The sequence below is a fragment of the Dinoponera quadriceps genome, unplaced genomic scaffold (genome assembly GCF_001313825.1).
Source record: "Dinoponera quadriceps isolate SergipeBrazil2010 unplaced genomic scaffold, ASM131382v1 scaffold1565, whole genome shotgun sequence".
Lineage (NCBI taxonomy): Eukaryota > Metazoa > Arthropoda > Insecta > Hymenoptera > Formicidae > Dinoponera > Dinoponera quadriceps.
In genome coordinates, this window is record NW_014556124.1 from 2,116,491 (window position 1) to 2,140,276 (window position 23,786).

At 43.5% G+C, this 23,786-nt stretch overlaps 2 protein-coding genes across 6 annotated transcripts; one reads left to right on the plus strand and one right to left on the minus strand.

Annotated features, from left to right (window-relative positions):
- Positions 1-236: 236 nt before the first annotated feature.
- LOC106746762 lies at positions 237-17,690 on the plus strand. 4 transcript variants are annotated; one of them, XM_014623751.1, is made up of 20 exons: positions 237-446; positions 1,031-1,224; positions 1,636-1,694; positions 1,835-2,018; positions 2,107-2,279; positions 2,755-2,871; positions 3,022-3,138; positions 3,400-3,524; positions 3,747-4,135; positions 5,894-6,782; positions 7,232-7,520; positions 7,978-8,757; positions 9,323-10,312; positions 10,797-11,159; positions 11,499-11,599; positions 11,709-13,039; positions 13,303-13,522; positions 14,161-14,259; positions 15,050-15,175; positions 15,270-17,690. In XM_014623751.1, the coding sequence occupies exons 2-20, from the start codon at positions 1,054-1,056 to the stop codon at positions 15,836-15,838; spliced, it is 7,092 nt and encodes a 2,363-aa protein (XP_014479237.1). In that variant the 5' UTR covers positions 237-446; positions 1,031-1,053; the 3' UTR covers positions 15,839-17,690. The 4 variants fall into 4 exon arrangements, with proteins under 4 accessions (XP_014479237.1, XP_014479239.1, XP_014479240.1 ...); XM_014623753.1 differs by having other exon boundaries at positions 13,318-13,522; XM_014623754.1 differs by having other exon boundaries at positions 7,996-8,757.
- Positions 16,969-23,462, minus strand: LOC106746764 (cyclin-Y-like protein 1). Of its 2 annotated transcripts, XM_014623756.1 has the most exons (5): positions 22,831-23,462; positions 22,435-22,774; positions 22,132-22,352; positions 21,663-21,949; positions 16,969-21,548 (listed from the first exon to the last, which is right to left on the minus strand). In XM_014623756.1, exons 2-5 carry the CDS (start codon positions 22,664-22,666, stop codon positions 21,260-21,262), a joined length of 1,029 nt encoding a protein of 342 aa, XP_014479242.1. In that variant the 5' UTR covers positions 22,667-22,774; positions 22,831-23,462; the 3' UTR covers positions 16,969-21,259. The 2 variants fall into 2 exon arrangements, with proteins under 2 accessions (XP_014479242.1, XP_014479241.1); XM_014623755.1 differs by having other exon boundaries at positions 22,435-23,462.
- Between the last annotated feature and the right edge of the window lie 324 nt (positions 23,463-23,786).

Here is a 23,786-nt window from a genome sequence, read left to right on the forward strand (position 1 = left end):
TGGACTATACCATCAACAAATACGTTCCGAGTTCAGGTGAGGTGAATGTACCGACTAAGTATTGAATAGAAGTTTCCGGAAGAGTTCGAAAAACTTCCCCAAGACTCTTGGGAATTCCCTATACGGACGAGCCAATCGACACGACGGGAAGCGCTACTGACGTTACCGACCGTCACCCAATGGCTATTCGATTATTCGTTAGCAGTCTAGCGCGAAACGTCATCTAATGATACATGATGAACTTCATCATGGTCGCAAACGTGACCGACAGCTCATGACTCCGGCTGGTTCGTCAGCGGAACTGCTTCACGGGAGAACTGCAAACGAATCGTGGTGGAGAAGGAGAGGATGTTTCGATCAAGTATGTGACGGGAAAAATATCGCGTTCGCCGTGTACACGAAGTGGACGGTTTCCTATGTATGTGGCTTCGAACGGTGATTCGCAGGTAAATCCAAATTCGCCGAAAATTTCGGCGAGCGAGAATGAACGGTGCGAGCGTCTCGGACGCGAGAAAAACGTAACCGCGAATTTGTCACGAATTCCATTTGCCGTCGCAGGCACGTCCGACGAACGTGTGATTCTCAGCGATTAATTAGCGTGGCCGATATCTCGCCGTGGACTCGTCGACTAAGCGCGCGTGAATCGCTCGATGTCACTGACGGGTCCTGCATCTCGTACAGTTAATCTTTCTCGTGCAATTGCGTCGTCTTACCTTACCTCAAGACATAGTTGCAATTAGCGCACACCCCCTTTTTTGAAGTCTACCTTCTCTCCCCGATATCTGGGCTTCTCGAGATCCCACTTAATAACGATTGCGTCGCTGTGAACTGCAGTAATGTACAGATTTAATTTGCCATTTGGGATTGCAGTAGTTTTTTTTTCAAAGAACAAACTTGTGCAATTGATTCTCTTGCAGGATAGATTTATAGGGGAAGAGGTATAGATGTAAGGTTATTAATTTAATTGTTACAGCTTTATGCTATCATATATTATGCACCACCATGTATATGATATTTGTAATTTGTTTAGTAGTTGCAAAGACGGCCCACTAAATGGGGAAGGTTAAGAAGAAACCCGAATTGCTCCACCGCAGCAAGTCACGCAATGTATTACGTAACTTAATGCTAAGAGATTTCGGATTACGCACAACGCATAAAACTAGCACACGTGAATTAGAACCAATAGCTGAGACAAATCTGGTTTTAAAGGACCATAAGGAATTGGTATGTACTTCTGTATTCCCCAGGTTTCCATTTTTATCAGTTGGTTTTATGTAATGGTTAAAATTAACCTTCTAATAACAGTTGAATTAATCCCCCAATGGCAAGATGAATTTTCAGAATATCAGAGCGTTTTTCCAAGTATTTTACAGCAATTATTTAAAGTCAGTAAACTTTGTAACATTTTTTTCATTTATAAATAAATAGGGAGAAGCGTCATGTCTCTTTTTACTTCTTTTATCAATTTCGTGCATTAATTAGATAAAAAATGAATAAAGTAGAGCATAGGGTTGGATCCAATCTTAATTTTAACATTAGAGGGTTAATAATGATGGGATAAAAATATTTAATTCTATTTTTTTACTTATGTATAGTAATATGTTAATGATTAAAGTAATGTTGTTCTTTTGGTAGAAATGTGAGTTACCTGGTGTTCCTAGAGCTACATTCTTGATGGTTTTTAGTCCTGATGGGTAAGATGTGCATATATGTGCATGTATTAATTATGATAAATTTTTATTTATGTACAGCAATTTAATATCGTGTATATATCGAATGGCATTGTAAGTTAATATTGCGGCAAATCAAATCTTCATATTGCAAATAATTTCAGGACCAAGGTAGCATCCACCCATGGGAATCATAATGTTTACATCACAGAAATTACAACAGGGAAGAATATTAGAACTCTGTCTGGACATCCACGTACTCCGTGGTGCATAGCTTTTCATCCATCTTCCAGTCAGATCTTAGCGTCTGGTTGCTTAGGAGGCCAAGTTCGCGTATGGGATTTAAGCGTAAGTGCATAAAATCCTCGAAATCATAATATATTGAAACATTAAATGGTTAGAGATTCAACAATTAATGGTGATTTTGTTCACACAGGGTGGTAGCGAAATATGGAATGCTGAGAGCCAAACTGTTATAGCTTCATTAGCGTTTCATCCATCTGAACGGCTGTTAGTCATTGCGACATACAATGAGATACATTTCTGGGACTGGAGCAAATCTCAACCCTTTGCTGTGGCTACTACAAAGACTGAGAAGGAAAAAGTGAGGTATGTGTGTAATGTATTTATCTCGATTAAGATTTAACTTTTCGAGTTTTACGGACGCATATTGTTTGATATTGTATTGTTTGACAAATTTTTTCGACAAATTTATACTCTTCATACAAGCTACAATTATCGACCGTTGCGATGGACGTTTATACTCATGTCTCTTTTACATATTTTTTTTTATGATGATAATAAATAAGATTTCATTTTAAAACCTCAGTGTTCATTGCTTTCGCTTTTTCTCTCTCAAGAAGTTATTTTTTTCGCCGAATGTCGCAACGGTCCATTAAAGTATTCCGTCCTCGACGATTGTATTTAGCTTTGAAGTGTCCAGCTCAATTCGAAGAGTTTAAGATAGACGGTATGAAAAGAAATGATAGATGAGAAAGGCACAAGGGAGTAACTTGACGTTATGTATGTGAATAGATATTGGAGACATATGTTTCGATTCCACATCACTTTGTAAAACTTGCAGATACGTGGCTTTTGATAATTTAGGGAGAAAATTGATCACAGGGATCGCAAATACGCCGCAAGTCCAATCACAATGGGATCGTGCTCCTGTGGGTCAATTACTTAGAAATAGTTTAATGTAAGAACATCATATAATAATATACGCATTACTTATATACAAGTTGAACTCATATGAATTTGTGAAAATGAATTTCAGATTACTTTTTCTCATATTTTATTCTTATATATCATAATTGAAAATATAAGACATTAATTGCTGAAAAATTAGGAACTTAAGGTACCCGCGAGTAGGCATGCCGGATATCGATCTTCCGCCTTGGCACTTGTGGAACCATGGCTCCGTGTACGGGAGAGGGCCGGCGGATTACGCGGAGAGGACTTCCCGGTACTCAAATTATTCATATTATTGATTATCACCTTTGGACTGTTCCTTTTAACCGAGCCGAGAAATTTACATGTTGAAACGTACGGTGTGCGCATATGAGATTCTCGTGCTTCGGTACGCGTGAATTTCTCGCACCGGTGCGGCCAGATCAGCTGAAAAGAACGCACCGCTTGTTACTTTATTCAAAACTGCATGATGCGAGAGCCGAATTGTACTCAGTTGGAGCAAGAGTTCGCGAAATTTGAACGATAATGTTTTCAGTGCGTACTTGTTCATGCGCAGAGGCCTTGAAATGTCTCGGATGCGATACAACAATAACCAGGAGTTGAGGGGTGGCCTGAGGCAGGAAGAGGCACGGTTTCCACGACGACGAAATCTATCCGAAGGTACACCACCTATATATATTGCTGTGCTATATACTACGAAAATATAATACTTATGCTATTACATACTCCGTACATGAACTACTAATGCAGTGAGATTCGGAGACGACCAATTCGCACGAGCGATTCGACGTCGCGTAATGTTCGGTCTACACAAACTACACCATCCGTTACTGTAACGATTCGAGATTCGTCGTAATATAAGTTTTATGTCTCACGATGTAGAACTGAATCAAACTAGGGAAGCTACGTCTCGTCCGAGTATCGCGAGAAATCTTCATCTGCCCGGCGTCAGCCTGGACAATATGGACAATGCGGAGAATAGATCAGCGGACGACAGTAATGACGACGAGGCGTCGGCCGCCCTGGCCCTGGCCAGGCAACGAGAAGTTGACGCGGTCCGCGAGCAGTTACAGTTACCATCCGCCAGGGATCCCAGGGACGAATTGTACGAGCGTCTGAACAACGCCTGGGTCGGAGTGGATGAGAGATTGCAGAGGGGCAACTCGCAGGATCCGGAGAGGAGGATAAATCTATGTTACAGGAACCTCGTCGATCAGTACGTGACGCTTGTGAGACGTTACTTCGACGTCTCCAACAGAAACAGAGATACGGTAAGCTGTACGCTCGTCAAGCTCGTCATGTTCACGACTCGCTGGATTCTTTGGCCTGTATTCTGAACTCTCTTTGGCTGCCTTCCAAAATCCTACTCGACGTAGGTAGAGTAGCATTAATTAAGCAATCATGATAAAGAGATATTTCCTCTTTCTATCCTAATTGCTGAATTAAATGCTATTCTACATCCGTTGAGTAGGCTTTTGGAACGTGGCCTTTCATCGATAAAAGTGCCTTAAATGTGGCTTCTCAGCCAACCAGGTGGTTCCTAAGCTATTTTTAGGGGCACTTTCTTTTTAATAAGAAAGAGTTCAGAATATGGGCCTTTTTCTTCTCTCACATATAAGAGTTTTATTATAGTTTCGAAGGCTTGGAAAAACGTTTTTCTTTTTCAATATTTCCGCGGATTTTTTCAGTTTCTTTCCATGAGTAGAAAAATTCGTTTGAAAAAATTCACGGATGTTCGGTTAAAATCTGTCGAATTAATTTTTTTTCCGCAAATAAGATAATTACGTGCACTTAACTGAAGTTAAATTCGCCAAAATGTTGTTCAATCGATTCTAGACTCAAAGGTATGAAATATTTATTATTTAGGACATTATTTATTAAGAAAAAGAAATGTGGTGACATTGCATGATGGGATGAAGAGAAGCAGGGATGGTGATATGGCTTTCAACTAAAATAGAGTAAAAAATGGTTTTGTTCAAAATAATATAGAATGCTTTGTAATAAAATTATATATTTATTCAAAATAAACTCTCTTAAGAGGAATAACAATGAATATAATATAACCGTGAATTTTTAATATAGATACTAACTTGCTTGTTAGAAGATACAATTTGTCAGAAGGATAGTAGTGTAGTATAAATAGAAATGTAGCAGTGAATTACAAATTAGATTTAATGTCGAATAACTACTCCGATATGAGAACCTTGAGAAATAAGTTGTCAAGAGGTATTGTTATCAGGAGCTATGTTAGCAAAGTGTCATGCTATTGTTTATCTTTGCATAACCTGAAATGTTTACAGTCGAATAAAATGTTAAGTAACGAATACAAGAACACAACATTCAAATGTACATATATTTGTATGATAATACGTCCCAGTTTAAAAAGAATGAGAAAATATAATATAGAATAAGAAAATAATGCAAATTAAATGCTAAAAATACCTTGAAAACGTTTCGATATGTTCAAAAATAAAAAAGCGTCATAACAAATGCTGTTATGTATTGTCATATTAGCGTCATTACGTAACGGCGAGTTAACTAAATAAATGATTCCATAAATAATCACTCAAAATCGCCATCTAATAGTGGAGGTATTAAGAAGGGATAATACTTTCTTCTTTATTATATATATTACATATTTTAGGATTGTCACGCAGACTTGGAAAACCGGGAAAAGTCATGGAAATTTAAAATGCTAGGGAACATCTAGAAAAGTCACGAGAAGAAAAAAACCTGGAATGTTTAACTTTGCTCACAATTTCCTGAAATTATTTATTGTAATAATATTATATACAATTCTTTGAAAGTAATATGTTATTGCTTAACACATAACATGTTAACTTTATTTAACTTCAATTGAGTGCACGCAATTATCTTCTCTACGGAAAGAAGTAAATATGACAGGTTTCAACCAAGACACACGTGAATTTTTCCACCGTTGGGAAGGAAACCGGGAAAAACCCCAAGTAAAAATTTGAAAAACCGCTTTCTCCTTTAAACTCTAAGTTTTATATTAACTTGCTTTAAAGATCGACCGCGGCACCGACCCCATGGACATACCAGAGACGTCGTCGTCCGCAAATCCGGAGGAGTCCAGCGGCAGAAACGAGACCGCTACCGAATCGTCCATACGGAGATTGAGGAACGAGCTGAACTCGAGCGCCCAGGCGAACAATACGAATTTGGAGAGGCTGCAACGCTGCCGGCGGTTGCTCATGGAGCGCTCCGAGCAGGAGGAGATTGGTACGACTCTCCAGAATCTGAGAGAGGCACTGAACGCCGCGGCCGAGAACAACAGTTCCTGCTTGGTGCGACTGCAGAAGCTACGGGAGAGGCTACAGAGGCAAACCACCACTTTGTTCGATCACTCGTACAACTGCAACTCCCGTCTGCAGCTGCTCCGCAACGCTCTGAACGACGAGATCGAGGCGCTCAACAATATGGAGGTGCAGTTCACCAACACGAGCTCCAGGATCGAGCGGTTGCGCGACGAGTTCACGATGTACGGTATTTTACCGCGGAACCGTCATATCGCGAGCGACCCCACCGAGCAGCTAAATTTGAGTGAGGCCGAGTGGCGGGCGCTCGTCGCGAACGACGAGCCGTTACCCAGCACCAGTTCCGGATTGACGGGGGACGAGTTGCATCCGTCACTACCCGCGGGAGCAGCAACGCGCCGGAGTGACTTGCACCCGGAATCCGATGTATTTCCCAGCTCGAGCTCAGCCGGCAATGAAACGAGGAGGAACGAGGAACGCGGCGCGGACGGCAACGCGAGCGCTTCGTCGCGAGGCAACAGGAATCAAAATCCCGGAAGAGCTACGAGAAGACGCTTCGATGCCACGGATACCGAGGACGAGCCACCCAGGAGGCGGAAGCGTAAATTAGGACCGCCTTTTATCTCACTACCTTATATCGGTAAGTCTCCGTCTATAACAGATGTTATGAAATTAGCCTTAAGAAATTGACCGATCGCAGTGTCGAATGTGAGGAGAATGATCGACCGTGATTGGTTAGTTTCTCAAGGTTTAGAGCACCTATTGGAATTGTGAAAACTTTTCGCGTGAATGAAAATGCGCGATGACGAACGTTCAACTTTAGGCTGGATCTACAATTTAGGTGTGGTGAATCTTTGGCTAAGTGTTAAGTTATTACGTGATTTCTAGCAACATGCATTTCCACCGCTGTCAGACGTTGCGATTCCTAAGACTTCAGCGTTAGGTTTGCTTCGAGATACTTTAGTTCTATCACGCGAATACGACTGTGATGTTGTACAGTCAATAGATATTGCCTAGTAGATTTATCTGCTGTTTCTCTAATCGTGCTGATTAGGTCTTTTATTATTATTATTATTATTATTATTTCAGGAGATAGTTCATCATCGAGCGACGAAGGTTACTTGGGGTCGACGTCGCGTAACGGCCCGTCCAACTTCACGGTTTCCAGTCATTCGGCGTTTCAGCCGAATGTGCCCAAGCTCGCCGCGCAACTGTCGAGGTCGCAGAATCAAGAGGTGCCAGCTGGCTCTTCCAGATTAAATGACGAGGAGATGGATAGGAACGATCTGTCCGATAATGTGAATAACGAAGCGAACGAAAGTAACGTCGAGACTAACCGGACACTGAGAATCATACAGCAGTGCAATCGTGCGCAGAGGTAAGTGTCGCTTCGTCAACGATTGAAGCACATTCCTCTCTCTCGTTTCCCTCTCCTTTGTTCTTCTTTAACCCCCCAATGGCAAGGTGGTGTTGGATTGACTCCATTGCTTTGTTTATTTTAGAGCTGTCTCTCTTAAGGAATGTTCCATATTATTACTCACCTCTTTTATCCATTTTGTAAATTGATTGTATATATGAAAAATGAACAAAACAGCATGAGGTCGGATTTAACTCCACTTTCCTGGATACGTTGAAAATTCACCTTGTCAATAAAGGGTTAACGCTACGTTCTGTCAGTTCACTGTGTCTCTTTTGAGGTGAACTGCATTCAACCATTCTGTAATATATATATTTATCTTATTTGTCAATATGTAACATATATATATATATTTTATATTTAGAATTTTTTTATTTGTGGAAATTTTTAACATTTAGAAATTATTTTCAACATTTAGAAATTTATCTCTGCTCAGGAGAGTGCTAGATGTTCTCCAGCGGCATTTGCACGCGGACCGGATGGAGAACAATAACACTGTCCAACAAGTTTCGCTGGATGATTCGGAGAACGGGTATTGGCTTCTCGAGGAGAACAGCAATTCGGATTCCAACCTAGACGATTCGAGCTCCAATACGAATTCGAATGCTCGCCGGTGGACCAGCCGATGGATACAGCTGGACAATTCGAGTAGAAACACGGAATACGCTAACAACGACTTGCCGAGCGAGCAAGCTCAAGAGAGATCTCTCTCAGAGGACGTGGCGGATCAGAATTCAAACGATACACGACACAGAGATCCAAGTACTATGCGCGATAGGAACCGCTTATCGCCCGTGTCACTAAATCCTTCTCGTTACGAACAGCCGCCGTTGTTCCCTTTTAGAAGCTTGCGGGAAAATCAGTCCCGACGGGTAGATCAGAATCAGACACCCGCGACCAGCGACTTCGCTCACGGTACTCCGTTTCACTTGCAAATGCCCGACTCGAGCGCGACCGACGTGTTCGCGAGTTTAACGGAGGGTGTTAACGATCCAGCGGCGAGAAGCGCCGACAGGAGTAATCGCGAGAGCAGCTTCGCGAGCGGCAGCAACCGGCAGCGCGGTCAGAGAAGTCCGGACGACGCGGATCTCGATCTCAGAGTGCTCGGCAGTGTGGACCTGAGAGAGGGTTCACTGGGAGTTCGACAGGGGATTCAGTTACTTAATCGCCACATCGACAATATGCAACGCTTATGCCGGTGAGTTGACGATACGTGAACGTGAACGTGTTGCGTCCATAGTCCCTTGTCCTTTTTAGCTGAACCAACTTGTGCCTTTTGCTCTTGGCAAATGAAGCAAGTATTACAGGGCGTTTTAGAAAAGGTGGCCTGTCTACTTCAGTTTTTTTTTCATATTATTTAGGTGAAATAAATGTGTAAGGATGCAATTTTGCTTGATAATTATTATATTTATGAGCGATCCTCTTGATACGCCACTGAAAATACGACATTAATGGGCAACACGTCCTTAAGTCGATTGGAATGCACCGTTCAATAGCATTAAAGCGTCTATTGCAGTAACACACAAATTCTCCTCGTAATCCTTACAACTCATCGACTGAGCACCTTAGGCGCTATGTTTGTACGAACTTTTATGTTTGCATCGATGCATCCTACACGACAACATGTAGCCATTCCACCTTATTTAAGAAACACTCCGTATAATCCATCGCTTAAAGAAGGAGGAATTTCGTTCCAGCATTAGTTAAGCAGAAAAGGGCCCCTTATCTCCCGAGGGTAACGTTTCTTCTCGTTTCGCGAACAGGGCGCGGCTTGAGATAGTTCAGCTGTGTCAGGTGCGTAAAATGTGGGAGGACCTGCAGCGCCAGATCCGTTCGTTGCACGTGACCGTTCGCGTGGAGAGGCTGAACAACAACAACGATCAGACGGAAGCGCAGAGGGAGGCCGGTAACGGCAACCCCGGCGCGCCGTCAACGGCGTCCACGGCGTCCACGGCCACAAGCTCGTCCACGAATTCGCAGAACGAGTCGGCGAAGAACTACAAGAAGGCCCTACTGGAGAATTACCAGAGGCAGAACAGCGAGAACGATCAGGCGAGGACGTACGATCACAGCCAGCCGTCGACGTCACGGGGCATCACCGAGAGGAGCCGCGAGGAAGAGTTTGCGACGTCGCCAGCGTCGTCGAGCGGCGTTCGCAACGTCGAGGAGACCTCGACCAACATCAGCCTGTCGAACTTGTTGCCGAGCGACTCGGAGCTACGGCAGATGCTGTCGCACAATCTGAAGGAGATGCTGGACGGCTGGTATTCCCGCTTAACGTCGCGCTGCCAGAACTGCGCTCCCCCGTCCGACGGCAACGCCACGCCGCAGTACGCGACGAACGATCACACGTACTCAAACTTAGCCACGACCAGCAGAGACGCATCGCAGTTACCCAGCATGTCCAGTATCGTGTCGAACATCGGTGCCAATTCGAGTCTGCCCACGGTGACGGCGTTAACGTCGCAGCTGAGACCGTTGCCGAGTATCTCGAACTTCGTCAGCGGTATCGACCGTAACGCCGGCTCCACGCAGATGCCGCGCGCAGACGCCGACCCTCCTCCGGCGGCCAATACGAGCGGCAACAACGGGAGCAACGCCGACGATGCTAACGCAAACTCCGATCTGGTGACGCAGTATCCGGTGAACCAGAGCGGTAGCTCGACCTCCACGTCCTCGCCCGAGTCGTCCTCCGGCGGCAGCAGGTGGCGGAGCAGACGGTACCAGAACCTGCGGCAGAGAATGAACCTCCGGTAATCGCGTGCTTCTCAGAGGAGCGCGTCTATTCATTAGGAGTGTAATTTCCCTTCGAAGTTTTCGCGTTCGGAAGAGCTTCGATACGAAATACTCGAAAATCGAGAAAAGCTTCGAAGCTTTCAGGGTGGTAAAATCGAGATCTATTTTTACCCGTCGTCCTCTCCCCCGTAACGAATGCATAAATCTTCGAAGTTTAGAGGACTGAAACTCGGAAATATCGGCGTGAAAGCTTAAAAATTCCGAAATCGATTTCGAAGCTGTCGAAGAGCAACGGTAAATCTATATCTTGAAGGGAGAAGAAAATGGAAAGCTTGACGATTACGTCCAAAATTTACGATTTGACAACGAAAGCTCTGAGTGACCATATTGTCAAATTATAAATTTCGATTATCATCGACCTCTCTCTTTCTTTCTCTCTCTCTCTCTCTCTCTTCAAGAGACACACACCGCTCGAAATTAACCACCCGTCCCGTGTTTCAGACTTCTGAGATCGTGGTTGATGAGATCGCGCAACTTGAAGCAGAGCCGCATCGGGCCTCAGTCCCCCAACAATCCGTTCCGCCATTGCGAGAACGTTAGAAGACCGTGGCATTTGCGCAGGAACGCGCCCGGCGGCAGCGGCAGTAGTAACGGCGAGCGGGACAGAAGGCAGACCACGTCCGAGTCCCTGCAGAAAATTGCGGAGGACCTCATGCGACTGCAATCCCTAGTCCGGCAGCAGAGAGCCTTGACTCGCAGCGGCAATGTCAACCGAGGATCGGACAGCGACAGTCAGTCGGAGAACAGAGACCACGAGAATCAGGAGATGGAACAGATACGCGAAACTACGAGATTAAGAGCCAGGTGAGAGGGAGAACGCACACAGAGTATAAATTAGTTAATAATTAATTGATATATGAATAAATTAATTAATTGACATTTTGAACACACAATGTGATGTTGATGTACAGTGCCATGCATTAACACTAAAACTAGCGACGATTAACGTATATAAATATACATATATATATATAGTTATTCTCAGAATTTGACGAAAAAAATGTCACCTTTGGTCGCTATTTTGATGTCTGAGAAGTTATTTTTTTGGGGTCGCCTATTCTTCTAAGAAATAGTACAGCATACACGACGTAGATCGTACGATAATGCCCGATAATGCGTTAACATTGATTGATATCGTTCCAGACAAGTTCTCGGCCTGATGGTGAGATCTCTGATCCAGTTCTTCGAAGTGACGAGGTCGGGGAATGGTTCTCAGAGCAATGTTCTGTACGAACAGATGTACAGTAAGTACAGTTTGTCAGGCTAGATCAGGCAAGACGCAATGATACATACTGTTATTACCTATCCATTATATATTGATCTACGTTCTTCTACTATCTCTTCTACCTTCAGAAATGTACGTGCTACTCCACTTGGCGTTGGAATTGACGGATTTACTGTTAGCGCAGTTGGTAATAACGAGACGGGAATTGGAATCTAGTCAGTACGGGCCTTTTACTTCCGACCTGTCGGTCGATAATAATGTGAGCAGGACTGAGAACGCGCGTCCCAACAACAGCATCGACAACAGCCTGCAGACGGAAAGCGGTCGCTCGAACGACACTGCGCAAAACAGGCGCAACACGGAGCGCGAGAGATTCTCGAGGGGCGGTCGCAGCGATATACCGAGCACGTCTGCGGGTGTCTACCGGGGGAACGCGGAGGATCTGCTCTCGGCACCGGGCAACAGGCATCACCCCATGGCGGAGCAATTGAAGAAGCTGTTCTACACACCGCGGCACGCACGGGCGGGCACGCACTCGGGCAGCAACGGTTCGTCGATGGAGAATCAGAACACTGCCAGATCCAACAACAGCAATAACAACAATGGTAGCAGCGATGACAACAATTCCAGCGGCAACGCTCGCGACAACAATCGGCAACAGTCGAGCGGTAGCCCCCTGCTGTCGGAGACCATGCTGTCGGCTGAGGTGCAGAGTATCGTGGAGAGGATCCAAAGCAGCAGCTCGATCAACAGCGGCGAGATGCGTACGAGGATAGTCGAGAATTGGGCGGCTGGGCCCAGAGACAACAACCCGCGCGAGCAGCCGCGCAACGAGAGCGACTCGGTGGCGCGCACCAGAGACTTCCGGCGGTGCCGCAGGAACGCTGTGGCCTTCGATCCGCCGCCTAGACGGGCCAATGACGAGCCAGCGGGTAACTCGCGTGAGAACGAGACGGCGCAAGTTCCTAGCACGTCCTACGCCTGGCCGGGCTTCCCCGTGGACGCTCAGCAGGGCAGCAGACTGTTGCAGCAGAGACCGCCGAGAACGGGGCATCAGAGCGCCCCGCTGGCACGCGCCGCCCTGCCGTTTCGCGACTCCCTGTATCCCAGGTATCCGTTGAGAGACGGCAACAGTATCGACTTGGTCGCCGGAGTGGACGTCTGCTCGTGGCGCAGGTTCCTCCACAGGGAGAGCGGGTCGACACTGCGACAGGAATTCAACGTGCCCGAGCTGCAGGTCAACAGCATACCCGTCAGCGACCTCAACAACTTTCCTCACAATCTTCGCAGGAGACGGATCTCGCCGCCGGCCAGCACCACACATCCGCTGTCGTCCGGCGCGGAGACGATAGCCCAGAGGCTGCTCAGCTTCGGCGTCGACAGGAATGGCGACCGTGCGAATGACTTGGCGAGTCAACCCGGGCCAAGCTCTGCCCTGCCGAACAATAACAGAAATCGGGTACAAATATATATATATATATATATATATATTCTTGGTTTCCTCGTATTTACAGTTTTAAGGTGATTTTAAGTTAGCGCTGGCTGTCGTACTTTTAACGGCGCCATCAAGGGAGCCGCTCATGAATTTAGCATTCATCAACCTACCAAATTTTTTTTTTTTTTTTCCCATAAAGAAAGTAAGGGAAAACGGATTATTATTTTTCTTTCGGAAACTTTAAAATCATATTTATATTCGACGCATGAGACTATAAGCGGCGTTAGTCGTTGCCGTATCAGTTGTTCAGCCCGGCGTTCTTGGCGGTTTGGCGATCCAGTGCATCCAGTGGAATACGACCTGGTCCTGGTGGCGACGACGGAAACGGCGGCGGAGGTAATGGTGGAGGCGGCGGTGGTAACGGCGGCAATGGTGGCGGCGGAGGCGGCGGCAACGGCGGAGGCGGACAAGATCCAGGAAACGACGATAGCGATGATATCGATTTCGGTAAACACACTCCTTTCCCCGTTTCCAAATTCCAAACTGCACACACCGGTGTTGACAGTGTCGCGCGCCGTGAGATCACACGATAAATAACAGGGGTAGTGTATTATCCGACATATTCGAAGCATCGAAACTTCGGTATGGGTTACGACACTCGACGACGAGGTTGGAAGATTCGGAGTCGAATCGTTCTTTTTTCTTCGAACTCCGTTCGAAAGTTCGGAAATATCGAAGTTGTTAATAGAATTTATTTTTGGAGAGCAAAGCAAAATGCTGTCTAATAAAGTATCAGTTTAAGTATCTTCAGCTCAATTCCGAGACTTGCGTTTGTCTAACAAATGCACATTTTGCTATGATACGTAACTGTATATGTAAGAAAAAAAATCGTATTCTTTAGGACAGTAAATACTATTTACTGTGCCTGAAAAACGAACACACGTACTTTCCAGTTCTTGAAGTTTCAAATATTCCAACATTCGGATGTTCGAATTTCCACATTTCAAATTTTGTTCAACCAAAATTCGAATATAATGTGTCGAAGGTTAAAAAGTTCGAAGCCACCAATACGATTTCTAGCCCTAATAAGTAAATTTCGCATGTGCGAAGAGGGGGGGGGGATTTACAAATCAAGTGGCTTTCAGATCACATACCTGTGAGCATGTTCAACACATTGGAGATGCAGAGTTATCGCGTTCAGGCGTGGGACTTCACCAACGGTGACATTCCCGATATTACGGATCGTGAGTGTGGGGCATTGTTTCACCAGATACGAATCCTTGTTGCGAGGACGCTTTCCTTCGATTAGTCTACATTAGTTCTCGGAATTATTCGCACTTTCGGGACGATTTTCAAGGACTACGTCTATTTTCCCTCTCTTTCTCTTCTGATAATCTTGAAATACTTTTACTAATACATTAATAATCGTTTTACATAAACAACGTGCGGAAAACACATTCGTCTGATTTCATTGCGAGTTATTTTACCGTCTAACACTACTTATAGTTGTGTTCGAATATGAATGTAGCTTCAAAGTTTTGAGAAAAACCCGTTTTTTCTCCATTTTCCGCAGATTTTTTTTTTTTGGTTTCTTACCTCCTTTACGAAAAAAGTAAATGTGGTTGGTTTTAATCCTTCATATCGCATATGTATCCCTACGGACGAGCGGAAGAGACACGGGGAAGAAAATATACACAGCTCCTGAAAATCACATCGAAAGTATTATTAGTCAATAATTTTGAACATACTAGTCTATGTTACATATCACATACTAATCTATAATGATGCTACAATGAGGATTTAAGCTCTAAGCCTTAAGAAATTAACCAGTCACAGTCGAATGTGAGGAGAAAGTGATTGGTCAATTTCTTAAGGCTTAGAGCTTAAAGTATCTGTTGTAGACCGGAACTTACAGCTGCACTAGTTCAAGAAATATAAAGCTAATAAAGTTAAAGAAGCTATAAAGAATAGACCAAAGATTGACCGCAATGGTCTATATTGTCGTGTTACATAAAACATGGGTTCCGTTCGCAGCGGAGAAGAATGTGGTGGTGCGCGAATGTAAGATCCACAACGACGCCAGCATCGACATATCTTCGGACGGGAAGCTATTGGCGACGCTCTTACCTTCCGGTCGTATCAACGTCACGACAATGTTAGGTGAGCGAGAGGCACACGTCGTGATCTCACACCGTGCGTCAGCTATCGCAATTCCGATATGTTCGCCTTTATTATTATCACTTCGTGATTCCAGGTGTTTATAGTTTGCAATGGGAAACACTCGGGGAGAGGATTTACTCGACGAAGATCGATCAGACTGTGGTATCGGTCTCGATGTCGCCCACGCAGCAGCATCTCCTGGTAGGTTTAGCGCGTAGGATTCACGTGCCCGCCCGACCATTCCCGATGGCTCTGATCTACAAGCTGATCGAGAGGCAGCCCGAGGACGAGAGGCAGGCCCCGTTGGAGCCTGCGAACGACTCGAGGGCCTCGTACAAGATGTATGATCGCGCCGACGTCGGCTATCACAGGGCGGACGAGCTCGCGCACAGCATGGCCAACGCGACGAATGCGACGAACAACTCGGCGAGGCAGAACGCGGCGGCTGACAGGCCGCACGTGCAAGATTGGCGAATTCGGAATATGAGAACCGAGCTGGATATCAAGAGTAACCGGGAGAGTATGGTGCTTATTAGAGAATTGTTGCAAAGCAGTCGAGAGACCACCGGCTACGTCAGCCTGAATTGCATCAGATGGGCGCCGCAGCCGGGCCAGGGGATGGTTTACGCCACCAATACCGGACAGTTGAATATTCTGCAGTGATGCAATGCAGTCCGTAGCAATGAGTGTGTGTGAGAAAGAGAGAGAGAGGGAGAGGTAGAGACGGGGGAGAAGTAAACGCGTTCTCTTCGTATTATACACGAATGCTTATAATGAATGTATCATACGCATAAGATATGTTACGCAATATCGCAGCTCACTGCGAAACGAGTTACTCTCGATAGATCGTAAGGACGGAATGCTACTACTTGCGCGTGGTAAATAATTGTTAATGACGTTTATATCACAGTCGATATCAAGTCTCTCTCGACGTGACGGTGATAAGTAACGCGAGACTTTGAACGAGACTGCTCTATATTTGTATTTTACCGTATTCTTTTCTTTCCTTTCCTCCCTGCAGATGTCGCCCCCCCCCCCTCATTTTTTTCTTCCGCGAGTAAACCGAGTGTAAAAAGTTGCAAGATGTATAGGTGCGATGATTAAACGCGTTCGTTTAATATAAATATATATATGTATGTATATTGTGTATGTATATATAATTATATAATATATGTATTATATATATATATATATATAATAATTATATATATATACATATATATATATATATAACTGTATAGTTTATACGATTTTTCTATTCCTTTAATTTTAAACGCTACGTCACATTTATGTGTTTCTATTTAGACTGAACCCGAGACATATGATCTGACTAACTCTCTGCTTTCAGAAAGTTTCTGTTGTATGCTGTATGTAATAGAAAAAAAAAAAACAAATGGAAGGGGGTCGCTTATTATACATTATCAATATGTATTTACTGATCGATGAATGCTAAAATGCCGTTAAATAAATCATTCAGGAGGTACTCGTCACACCTTTTATTATATATCTCAATCAAATATGAAAGAAGAAACGGGAGGAGCAATTTGTCGTGCCATGTACAAATCTCGCTTTGTATCACTTTTCCAGGACGATTTCTCGCCAAATCTCACTAATTCAGGATATATATTTGTAAAGTAATCCTGAGATATGAAAGTATAACGTTTGTCCATCATCTTGATTCCTGCGCACCGCGAAAGATGAGGTGTTCATTAAAATTGCAGGCTCGTTTCTCTCGCGTCTATATCAAAAGTTTTGGTATAGGAGAGATATAAAAATGCAAATATACATGTCGATTGAATAAATGATTTCAGGCACAATTTTATTTTTTTATAAGAAATTGCGTGTCTCTTAGAAATTTGGCGGTTCGAAGAGAGACAAGAGAGTGGCTCCGCTTGTGTATACAATCGTCAGATTCCCGATACAACCGTTGTATACATAGTCGAGTACTCGCAATAGTACATCTCTTTCTCTGTGTGTATGTATACGTGTATGTGTGTGTGTGTGTGTATAATCATTATCAATAATAATTTCTTTTGCAGAAAAGCTCGCGTTTTATACATCTTCACTGTCGTACGTACGTACGCACATATCGCTCTCTCGTCGCCCACGTTCATCGTGCGACCGCTTGGAGTCGAAGATACGAAGCGCGTTTAAAATCGAGATATTAAAAAGTATCGGTAATTTATATTTTTTACATATCTGAGAGAGAAACGCACTTTTTGCATGCAACAGTTACGCGAAAGCGCTACGTCTTTTCAAGCGGCAACGTCAATTTCAAAACGCAAGACAGAGAAATCACTACGATCAAATCGTTCCTTCTGCTCGGCTAAAAACCGAAAGGAGGGAGGTGTGGCGGCCGAATATACAAATTCGTCGCAACTTCGCGATGTATCGTACCCGCCGGGACGATCGAACAGACGGTAAAGTAGTGAAATCAGACAGCCTTCCGCAGATTGTTTTATACGTTAAAAACGATATCGTTAATGTATCAACTATTTATCACAAATTCATATTAAAGCATTCATATTAAAAGCATCGGTCACAATATATATATATATATATATACACATATATATATATGTGTGTAACGTATTAACATAGTGCTGCTTATTACAAGGAATAAAGAATCGCAAGATTCTATCATGGACATTAGGATGGAAGACTTAAAGGCGACGTTGTTGCCGAGAGACGACACTACCTTCAAGCGTGAGAGATGTTCTGCTGGAGCAACTACTAAACAGAGAGAGAGAGAGCGGCACGGTTTTATGATATACACATCGACGAATCTTAAACACGAGCTCGGCAATTTATTTACAGGACGCAATGAGACTCGAAGATTGTCTTCGTGAATGAATCTCTATTTTATAAAAATAGTCACGCGCGAGAGAATTCGTAAGATCTAAGTCTCGTCAGAAAATCAGAACGCGAAACGAACCGAGATCGGTGCAGCGCGGAGCACACGCGTTTCTTTCTTTCTTTTTTCTGCAGTGTCAGTTTATACAGCGTACAACTCTCTTCTTCTTTCTTTCCGTTTTACAATATTTTGGCATCGCACAGTGTGTGTACGTGTGTGTGTTCGCTTTCGATCGAGTTGTGCGAACGCTTTCCGCCGGTAGCGCGTCATACATGTGTGTGTATGTGTGCGTGTGGCTACTTAATCCTCGGTGATACGCCTAAAAATATACCTTTGCAAATCGGTCGGCTGAACGAAACCTCGTAATCTGGACAGAAATTGCGGATATGTTATACTACTACGCTTACATATACCATCGAACCGGTACATACGCTATACATTTTGCGCCGAGAATCGGGAACTCGTACGCCGTTCCTCTTCTCCTCTTTCTCGCCGCATACGTCGTATTTCGACAGTCGTCGTATTGTGAATTCCACCTCGACAATACGTCGACTCTCTCGCGTGTAATAAAATATAAAAATAATAATGAACCGTAAATATATATATATATCGTTTCGTAACGGCGATTCCGAGGGAATCCAATCCACGGAATTTCGTGTTACGCTTTTTAATCCTTAACGGATGTATATATATATATATATATACTTTTTTTATATATATTTATATATAACCAGTCATATACGCGAGATAAAGACTATCTTAAGTTTAAACTTCTAAACTGGTAGGTACAAAATATGAAATTATCGTACACAAGTCAGTTAGTGGCATATGATACACGATTAATAGTACATTAAATGGTATTAATTTGACCTTGGTCATACGTGTAAAAGTGTGAGTATGATACAATCTCGAAGTATCTTTTTTTCTTCCTTTTCTTCCTCAGTGAGCGCGCTTTTCGATGATCTCTTTGGAAGATTCAATTATACGCGATTCATGGGGAGAACAAGTGTCTCTCTCTCTCTTCCTCTCAATTGCGCGTGGCTGTCGGATTGTTAAATTAAACATTCAATATTTATGTTGAAACAATCAACCCGCGCGCGCCTGTGTATAAAGCATTTGAATTCAGATTTCCTAGCAGTAACGGCGAGTGTGTGAGAAAACGAAATTATTATATGATTTTTTCCCACGAAAGAGCACCGAACGATTATTCAACGTAACTCTGTGTGAATGTGTGTGTGTGTATGTGTGTGTATGTGGAGGGAGGGGAGTATACTCATATAAAGTACCTAAAACATCAATGCGTATTACGCAATATCTGTGAAAAGAAGCAAGAACGAACAAACAAGGAGACTTGATATCGAGGAGTTGGCTTCTTTTCGAACAATTACAATAGAGTGATCCGTAATTAAAAATCAAATACGATTATATCAACGAAGACCGAGAGTGTATTAGATTTTACAAATAAAGATGCAACCCTGATATCATGGCTTATCCTTAATCTTGCGCATTATCTAGTTACAAATTCATGGAAGTAGCGCCGTATATAAAAGCAATCATTCCGACTAATTTATCATGCCTTTCGTTTCCCTAACAAGCTATAAAGGCTGATTTGCTAATGTTTACACACTACCATATACTTATTATATTATATGTAAATGGTGTTCTTGCTATGTATGTACTATTATCCAAAATACACAAATCGTCGATCAAAATATACGATGCTTTAAATTAATCGAGCGTCGCGCGCAGAGTGTGTGTGTGTGTCTGCGGCGTTAATTCTCCCCGTGAAAATTCACGCGTTCCACTTGAATCGTTTGATCGAAGATAATTCTAAAGGTAATTTCTTTTTTTCAACGCGGCTTGCTTTCGCGCGCGGCAAAATAAATGAACGATGTACAGCATGTGTATGTGTATGCTTATATTATATCATTGTAAAGAAACTATATACAACTTGTCTGCTGTAAATCACCACGACAAATTTGCACATTGATCTCCTTCACAATGTATATAATAGTAAGACACAAGTATGTATAAGTGATATATTGATATACTTAAAATAATTTAGATATATCAAGATATACACATATGTATATATATATACACATATATATATATATATATATAGTAATGTGCATTATAGCTTCGCCTCGCGAATCTCTAATTGGAGTATCTCGTGGTAAGTTACGTAAATGTTACGACGAATATCGATAATTTTACTCGAAGCATGCTGCGTATTTTCGCTTTCGTTTAGAATGTTATTAGTAAATCAGCCGTAACTTTGATTCTTATTAGATTCAGTCAATATATAAAATGCTTTGGATAATGAATAGTTGACTAATATATATCACAAGTTATTTTCTCTCCCATATAAGAGGACGATACACAGATAATGCTAGGACTAAAACTTCCGTTTCTTTTTTTTCTTTCTTTTTGCCTCAATAATATACCGTATTCGTATGTTTTATTATTATATATTCGCATCGTGAGGTCCCGGACTGATAGAATCTTGGCTGTGGAGATATATTAATAATACTCGACAAGACAAGACTGACGAGTAAGATTAATATGTATCTCGGGTTGAGATGTAATTAGTGTAACACATGTTTGATCAAAGCGAATTAGAAATTGTTTAAATTGGTAAGGGAATTTAATTTGGAATTTTGTTCCAATTAGAGCGTATATATTCCTCTTTAACGCGGATACCGAGAGCATACTCGTTGAGAAACTGACGGCAAATCGAGATATAATACCCACAGGTACAATTACCTGTCGTGATCTCAAGAGTAAATCTAAAGTCACTTGTGAACCAAATTCAGCGGTAAGTTTTTTTTCGTTACGGTACAACTTAGCAATACACCACGTAGTATATGTAATGTTTTTAACATCTAGCTCGGACAGCACGTAAAATAGCGTCCGTAAGACGATGACTCTATCGTTCGTGTGAGATGTATATGTTATACATCGAACATTAATTCATATCAATTAAATAGAAACGCAACGTAAATGTCGGGCAATCCAAACAATTTCTTTTTCCTTGTGAAAGAGATTAAAAAAAACACATTCGGTAACAATGATGACATTTCTACACGAAATTCCACGTATACCTCCATTTAAAGTATGAACAGTAATCCATACATACGTTTACATCCGCTCACACGAGGTGTTTAAAAAGGAGTGGTCGCGGACCTTGAGGGCAGGTATAAACACCCTTTGTATATTCGTACATATGCTTAAGATAAAATAGCGATGCTACGTCTAGGTCCGCCTATGCATACATTGTCTAAGCTGGACCATTTCTTAACACCGGTACGTAGAGCCACGGCTGTAACCTTGTCCTCGTAGACTCTGGACATAGCTTCTAACTTCTGCGCCTTTTCTTTACTAAGAGGTTCACTAGGGAATGTTAATTCGTTTGCTTCCGCAAGTGTACGAAGATCGAAGTAATATTTGGCATATACACTCGAAGGAACATTTATGTTGAATTGCAGCATTTCCAGGAATTGTCTCTCCAGCTCGTTCCTAGACGATAATCGCACAAATTGATTCGATTAATACATACGTAACTCCTCTCATCTCCGTTACGGAACAACTGAGGGAAATAGTAGGCCGAATAATTAAAAGGAAGGGGCTTACATGTCTTCCACAGTGATGTCTTTCAATATTTGACAGTAATCTACGTTCCATACCGCCTGATCGTCCCAGACCTTAGACGCCAATAAAATAGCTCCTAATACTATCCGTTTCCAGTTCGCCGGTGTTATATCTATTTCCGCGTAAGTAAGTAGGCGTTCTAAGTAAACCAATGTTATAATGGCACATTCAGCTGTGAGCTGAGCGGCATTAAACAAAGTCCTCACAAATTTATATATCTGCTTGTGCTCTGGATTATGTTTATCATAATCGTCTGAAACGCCATCTCTCTGGAAAAGGAAGATTCACAGTATTGAAGAATCATTTAATTTTGTCTGAGGAGATAGTTTTTTACAAAAACTCGAGCGACATTACATAGAAAAATATCAAACAAAAGATAAGTATAGTAAGTATAATAATATAAGAGAGTAATGTGTATACTCTTATTTTCTTTTTTTCTTCCCGAAATTACCGTTAATGGATGCAGTTTCTCGTCGAATATATCAATCTGTCGCTGCGACGTTCTATTCTTAATATGGTAATAAACAGCTAAGGCAACGCATTTGACGGTATTCTTTAAATTAGGTTGTGAGACCGTGCTGTCGTCTAGATATATTGTACTGCAGCTACTACTTTTCTTCAAAGGCCTTGTATCCGCTATCTGATGTTGACTCTTTTTCCTCACCATGCCATCTGAAAAGGAGTCGGATCAGACACACCCTGAAGACAGCCCCTCCCAAGGTCTGCATTTGTTCCGTGCGACCGGTACACTTACTCTCTATGGCTTGCTTTGAGCGCTCCATGAAAATAGTCCCCGCGCACGGATGCAACGACGGATCAGAGTCCCAATCTTCCGGCTCACGTTCACTGATATGTTGCAAATTATTAACGCTAATCCCACCTTCGGGCAGGTGTTCCTCCAGGTTCCGAGTGGTACCTTCGGAGCCTGGTTCCTTGCGTCCACTTTGCGGGCTGGAGTAGACACAACAGCTATTCTTGTTCCCCATGTTCCCATGTGAATCCTTACCTACCGACTGAAGTGCTCGCACCGCCGCCTTTTCGCGTTACGATTAGTCTTAAATGTATGCGGTGGAATCAGGCCGCGACAATCGAACCTGCAATGTGTGATTGTACGATCGTGGGCTCGACGATGGGGATACCTGCTGCTCACATTTCGTTGTTCAATGATGATCAGCTGACGGGGCCGTTTGTACGGTTAACGCGACGACTCGTGCCGCACGTCTGGTACATGTCGGTGACGCTCGCCGATGCTGCTCGCACGCACGGTTGCAGGTAGCTCGCGAGGCTGCGATCTTGACGGTCCTCCTTCCGCCTCGTCCCTCGCCACTAAGAGGAACGCTCGTCGGACGGTGTGACGGGCCGTGTCCTGTTTATCCTGCGACTGTCAGAGAATACGGCGACAACGCCTCGGGGGCGCGTTCGTTCCGCCGGTCGGATTTGCAGCCGTTTCCGTCCCTATGGTTAGACTTAAGCTGCTACACGGTCGCGCGCGGCAGCGACTCGTGATGCGGCTCATTGTTGTCGCGCGGTAATCCCATCCTTGCCGCACATTTAATCTACGCTCTTCGGGCTCGAACCACCACTCCGCTTGGCGAGTCTCTCTCTCTCTCTCGACGGGCTGCGAACAACTCTTGCGTTGGCTTTTCCACTTGCTCCACTACGATTACATGCCGACTCGTCAAGTATGCATCAGTATTAGAATATGTATACCGCACAAGCGGAGGGAGACCTGAGAGCGGCCATCCCGCAAAGGTTTCAGGGGGGCCGCATTCTCCGATGCGCCCTCTGAGAAAGTTCGTCCTCAACTATCGCCGTTAAAGTCCGTCCTGCATTGGCCGCAAGTCGATCATAAGAATACGCAATGTTTGAATAGGGTTTTCCTCCACAAATTGTAAAGGGAAGAAACCTTATTTTCCGAAAGAAAACCATATTTCCCTATGTATCGATACTGTATTGGTTTCCGTCCGCAGGAGGCGAAAATGCTTGCCGCGCGCGACAAGAAACGACGCGGCAGCCAATCACCTTGCAGTTCTCGTGGAAATACGGCGTGCTGATTGGTTAGCGCGTCGCTTCTTGTCCTGTGGGCAGAAGCCATTGCAAAAGATT